Source organism: Carlito syrichta, unplaced genomic scaffold, assembly GCF_000164805.1.
Source record: "Carlito syrichta isolate Samal-C Ts95f unplaced genomic scaffold, Tarsius_syrichta-2.0.1 Scaffold315368, whole genome shotgun sequence".
Lineage (NCBI taxonomy): Eukaryota > Metazoa > Chordata > Mammalia > Primates > Tarsiidae > Carlito > Carlito syrichta.
Window position 1 is genome coordinate 270,910 of NW_007259464.1, and position 5,841 is coordinate 276,750.

At 61.2% G+C, this 5,841-nt stretch overlaps 1 protein-coding gene across 7 annotated transcripts in view; it reads right to left on the bottom strand.

Moving 5' to 3' along the window:
• The window catches only part of ABLIM2 (actin binding LIM protein family member 2), a 135,589-nt gene that overhangs the window by 110,351 nt on the left and 19,397 nt on the right, over positions 1 to 5,841 (bottom strand). For all 7 annotated transcript variants that reach the window (XM_021706239.1, XM_021706242.1, XM_021706238.1 and 4 more), the window contains exon 4: positions 1,678 to 1,804. In XM_021706239.1, the coding sequence (XP_021561914.1) occupies positions 1,678 to 1,804 (127 nt within the window). The remainder of the gene's footprint in view (positions 1 to 1,677; positions 1,805 to 5,841) is intronic.

Sequence of the window (5,841 nt, forward strand, 5' to 3'; positions counted from 1 at the left end):
ACGGCAACGCCAACGCCCTCAGCCATTCTGGGATGTCTCTGGAGGCTGCTAGGTAACACGCGTGGTGTGGGTGAGCCACCAGCCCACGGGGGATGGCAGCCCGCGGGGGCCGGCGCGCTCCTGTCAGCCTCGAGTGCTGTGCGTACCGGCACCAGGCTGCCTCCCGCTGAGCCCCGCTCCCGGTTCCTCCACCGCACCAGAGGCCGGGACACACGTGACAGGGCCAGCTCGCCTCCGCTTGGGGATTCCACTGAACAGCACGGATGTGAGATCACTGTGGACTTCCACCCAGCGGCAAGAAACAAGGCAGAGAGGTCCCGTACACCCTTCACCGGTGTCCCTGGGGGTGACATCTTGCAGAATCATAGTTCAAGCTCAACCAGGAGGTTCCCATGGGAACATTCAGACCCCATGTTACGTGCACTTGTGCGTATGTGTGTGTCTGTGTGGTGCATGTGTGAGTGCATGTGTGTGCACCTGTGTGCATGCATGCGCGCACACGCGTCATTCTGTGTAGTTTTATCACAGGACTTTTGCTTTTTCTTTTTTTTTTTTGAGTTGGAGTCTCACTCTGTTGCCCAGGCCGGAGTGCAGCGGCTGTTCCCGGCCACCGCAGCCTCGACCTGCTGGGCTCCGGTGATCCTTCCACCTCCGTCTCCCAAGTAGCTGGAACTACAGGCATGCGCTACCACGCCCGGCTAATTTTTTGATTTATTGTAGAGACGAGGGCTCACCAAGTTGCCCGGGCTGGTCTCGAACCCACGGGCTCAGGCAATCCTCTCGCCTCAGCCTCCCAAAGTGCTGGGATGACAGGCTGAGCCACTGAGCCCGGCCTTACAGGACTTTTCCATCCCCATCAGCCCGATCCATCTTCGGGCATCAAGAACAAGCCCCATCTTCAGCAGAAGTTTCTAGAAGAGCCTCCAGCTCCCAGGAAGAGCCCTTTCTGCACACGGAGGAACGCCTCTCTTTAGTCCTCCTTTACTTTGCCCCTCACCCGCGCTGCCCAGGGGGAGCTGGTCTGCCGCCGTTCCCCGATTTCTCAGGGTTAAGACGCACCCCGGCCCTTGGCCATGTGCTGCCTCTGTGCACGGCCATGACTGTCTTAGAAGCCTCTGATGAAACCACACCCCCCTGCTCCCCAAGCCAGCCACCGCCCCAGCCTGACTGCACACTCGGGGGACCCTGTGCCGGGGAGAGCGGGCCTGGGAGTCCCCGCTCTGCAAAAGACAGGGCGCATGGTTGTAGGGTCTCCTCCCCGACAACCAGAACCAGTCGGTCCCTCTTCTCTGTCCCTGTGGCTGGCATCTGCTGACACTGCCTTGACGGGACGCCTGGTTGCCAGAAAGGATGGCTCCTCCCACGGGGAAGGGGGAGGGTAGAGTAAAGGCCTTTACAAGGTTGGAACCGGCCCTGCCCGTGTCTCGGGGCCTGACCCACGCACATGGAACCGGAGTCTCTGCAAACCTTCCCAAGGAAGCCGGGACGGGACGGGAAGGGAGATGCAGCTGCCAGGGCCGGGCCGGGCTGACCCGGCAGAGGGACATGGTGGCCGGGTGAGGAGCAGAAGCCAGGCCGGGACGGTGTCACAGGAGAACACACGCGGGGTGCCGGAGCCTGGCCGCCCCTGCCCAGAACGAGGGCCTAGGGTCGCTGGCCGGAGCCCACGCCACTTACTTGCTGATGTACTCGGCGGTGAGGAGCTTCCTGCAGGTCTTGCACTTGAAGCAGCTCAGGTGCCAGTGCTTGTCCAGGGCCACCAGGGCCTGGCCGTTCTTGATTTCGGCACCGCAGCCCCCGCAGCCTGAGAACAGAACACGGACCTCCTCACCCCCGCGCAGAGGCACGCGGTGGCTGCCCGGGGCGTGTGAGGTGACCCGGGGCGTGTGAGGCATCCCCGCCCCACAGATCTTCATACCCGCCTGGCGGGGCGGGAGGGGAGGGACAGAGGGGATGGACAGACGGGGTGTGCTGGGAGAATCCGTTACACGGTAGCCCGCGGGGGCACAGGGAGGCACATCGCGGGGTTGGTTCCCGCCTGCCTTGAGCACCAACTGTATGCAGCCTGGGCCAGCAGCTGGGGAAACAGAGATGAAGAAGCAGAGGCCCTGCCTTCCAGCAGATCAGAGTTGGGCAGGCAGGAGCAGAGTGGCCCAGAGAGGAAGGGGTGCTTTCACACCCCAGGGTCTGGGGGTCCTGCCTGCCCTGCTCTGTTGGAAGGCAGAACTTCGGAGCCGTGACCCGACGTGCCCGCCCAAGGGAAATGCACCCCGCTGGAGAGGTCTGAGCCCCACCCCACCTGGATGGCCCCGGGAGTCTGTCCTCGACATCCGGCCAGCCCAGCCCACCTCCTCCCCTCCCGCCTTTCCCGTGATGACTGGCGCACGACACCTGCCCCTGGCCTGGGGGGCAGTCCAGCCTCCCTGTGCCCGTGGCCTCTCCCAGTCATACTCACACGCGCGTCTCCCGCGTCAAGGCCCGGTCTTCCCACACGGGGCCTCCGGGTTCTGGCCCTGCCTTGAGTCAACCACCCACGGCGCCCCCACCCATGAGGGGCCATGCCAGAGGTCCACAGCCAGCGTCACGTGTGCTGGAGACCAGGGGGGCCCCCAGCAGACGGGGTGTGGCAGGCTGGGGAAGCTGGGAAGTCTGGCCCGAGGACCTGGCAGGTGTGTGAGTGTGTGTGTCGCTGTGGGCATGAGTGTGTGACGTGCGAGCATGCGTGTGCTTGATGCCACCTGAGCCATGTGGGCAAGTGTGTCTATGTATGTATGTCTGTGAGTGTCTGAGAGAATATGTCCCTGCCTGTGTGAGCAGGCCTGGTTTGGGTGTGAATGTGTGTCTCTGTGTGTGAGAGTGTGTCTCTGTATGTGTGTCTCTGTGTGAGTGTGTGTTTATCTGAATATCTGTGGGTGTGTCTCTGTGTATGTGAAGGTGTCTCTGTGTGCGTGTGTCTCTCTGTGTGAGGTGTGAGGGTATGTCTGTGTGAATACCTGTGTGTGTGTCTCTGTGTGTGTATCTCTGTGTGAGTGTATGTCTGTGCGAATATCTGTGTGTGTGAGGGTGTCTGTGTGTCTCTCTGCGTGAGGGTATGTCTGTGAATATCTCTGTGTGTGGATGCATCTCCGTGTGAGTACGTGTCTGTGTGAATATCTGTGCATGTTTCCCCTGTGTGTGAGGGTGTGTCCGTGTCTCAGGGTGTGACCGGGGCAGGGCCTTGGGATGCTGAGTAGAGGGAGGGAGGGTCCAGCAAGCAGACCTGCCTGGCCGGGCACACCTCCACCCCATATGGGAAAAGCGTGGCACCAGAGTCCGACTGGCCTGGGTACCTACCCCGTCCCCTACTCAGGCCACACTGAACATGTCTCTTTCTTGTGGGAGCCCTGCTGCCTCTTGAGTAGGGTGAGGTGAACACACTTGCATTCCATGGCCATCCAGATTCAATGTTACTTAATGTTAATTTAAGGAAAGCCCGGGTACGAACGCCCTGCACATCCTGAGTGACGATGCCCGGGCCTGGTATGCAGTAGGGGCTCAGCAGATGCTGCAATCTTGCGTGGCTTTATTATTCTCTTCGGCAGAGACCAGAGTCCTACTGTTTTTCAGAATATTTTAAGACTGGGCTTGGTGGCTCAGCCTGTGATCCCAGCACTTTGGGAGGCTGAGGTGAGGGAATTGCCTGAGCCTGTGGGTTCGAGACCAGCCCGGGCAACTTGGCAAGACCTCGTCTCTACAATAAATTTTTTGAAAATTGCCGGGCATGGTAGCGCATGCCAGTAGTTCCGGCTACTTGGAAGGCTGAGACGGAAGGATCTCCTGAGTCCAGCCGGTCGATGCTGGAGTGGCCGTGAGTGTGCCACGGCACTCCAGCCTGGACAATGGAGTGAGACTCCAACTCAAAAAAAAAAAAAAAGGATATTTTAAAAATTAGCACCCACAGCATGTGGGTCAAGCTCAGGATTTTCTAAATGGTCACACTGCAAACTCACAGGAAACAGCCAGAGAATGGATTCAGACTCCGAGATCGGGCCCTGAGGGAGCAGGGCAGGGGTGGGAGGTGGGGGAGACTTTTGCTCTTCTTGGAGTCTGTATGCCTGGCACAGCTGGGGGTTCGAGAGATACTTGAGGAATGAGTGAATGATTGAATGAATGGGAATCCACCCCTCAGGAGTCCAGGAGGCATCCACCCCTCCCCAGCCAACCCTCCCCTCCCCATGTTCCTTCCCAGGTCCCAACACAGGACAACGTTGGCTTGACATCTCAGCTCTCACCCAGTGGGCAACTACGGGCATGTCTGTAAAGCTGTATGTCCGTGGCTCTCAATGGGGGGCGATTCTGCTCCCCAAGAGACCCATGGCAATGTCTGCTTGTCACAACTAGGGGCGCCCAGGCACCCGGGGGTAGTGAACCTCCAGTTTGCTGAAACTCCCACAGTGCCCAGGACGGCCGCCCACGGCAGAGATGTGTGGCCCTGGAGTCTTTCGTGCTGCAGTGGAGACGCCCTGCTGAGCCCGGCTGGCCTAACTGTGACATCAAGGGGGCACAGCCCACCAGGCTGTGGGGACGCCCCGAGGACAGGCAGCAGAGAGCAGCACTCAGATGCCAGCGGCGCCCCACCGACTGTGTGACTTGGGCTAGTCGCTTCACTCCTCTGTGCCCCAGCAAAATGCGGGGCTGTTTTATGGAGACTAGCACCTGCCGCACAGACATCTCCGCCCCTCTGCCCGCTACCTGTTACCCAGTCCCTGCCCCCCACCCGGCGCCCGCTACAGGAGGGACGTGGACCTCAGCCCCACCCGGGCCTCCTCGACCTTCCCTGTCAACGGGCGGGGCAGAAGCGCCAGTCCTGGACAGCCGTGAGTGTGGAGACCAGAGCTAGGTGCAAAAGGAGCATTGCCACGGAACCTGCAACCCTCCCTCTCCTGACACGTCAGGGGCGCAGCCCGGCCGTGCGAAGGACAGCACAGGGTCTTGTGTCACAGTGCTGTGGACCCATGCGGTCAGCGGCAGGAAGTCTTTAGCAGGGTGTCTGGGGTCTCAGGGCATCCCTGAAGGGGACAAGAGGAGTCTGAGTCTTCCCTGCCCTCCCCGCCGCCCCCTTCTGGAACCTTCCATTTCTTGTTTCCCTCAAAGCGCTCCCTCTTGCGGAAGAGGTGGTCATGGGGCCAAGCCCCAGCCCATGAACTCTCCGTGGGCTCAGGACGTGCAGGGGGGGCCTCTTGGAGACGGGGTGTGGGGTTAGAGCCCGACTGCAGCACCCCGGGACCAACCAGGGGTCCCGGGAGTGGGGGAGAGGCTCAGGCCTCAGATGCTGAACCAAAGCCCACACCTCAGGCCTTCCGCGCCCTGGCGGGCACTGGGCTCCCAGCACACTCCGTCCCTCTAGGCTCAGGGCCGTCTGCCCCTGTAGAGATTGGGTTTTGGAAAACAGGGATCTGACAGAGTCCTAAAACTTGAAAATGACAGATTTCCTTAGGAGTCTGTCCTGAGCGGTCGCTGGAGAAGACCGAACATGTTCAAGTTCAAGTTCAAGTTCAGCCCATGGCCCTGGGCCAGAGTGGGTCGGGGAGGAGGGCGGGGCCTCTTCAGTCCACCTCCCAGCCTCAGGGCGGGAAGGGGCTCGCCCAGGCTGCCAGGAGGGAGCAGGTCCGGTCCATGGACCACCCTTTGGGGCCTGAGTGTGGCAGCGCCCGTGGTCAAGCTCCATTGCCCCCCCCTTGGCCCGGCCCCAGGTCTGCACACGCCCCTTCCTGCCGCTTCGTTCCTGACTCTGGTGGGGCTCCCCGGTCCCGCTCTGGGTGTGACGCCCCCCAGGCCTGGCAGGGCCGGCCCGGCAGGTGG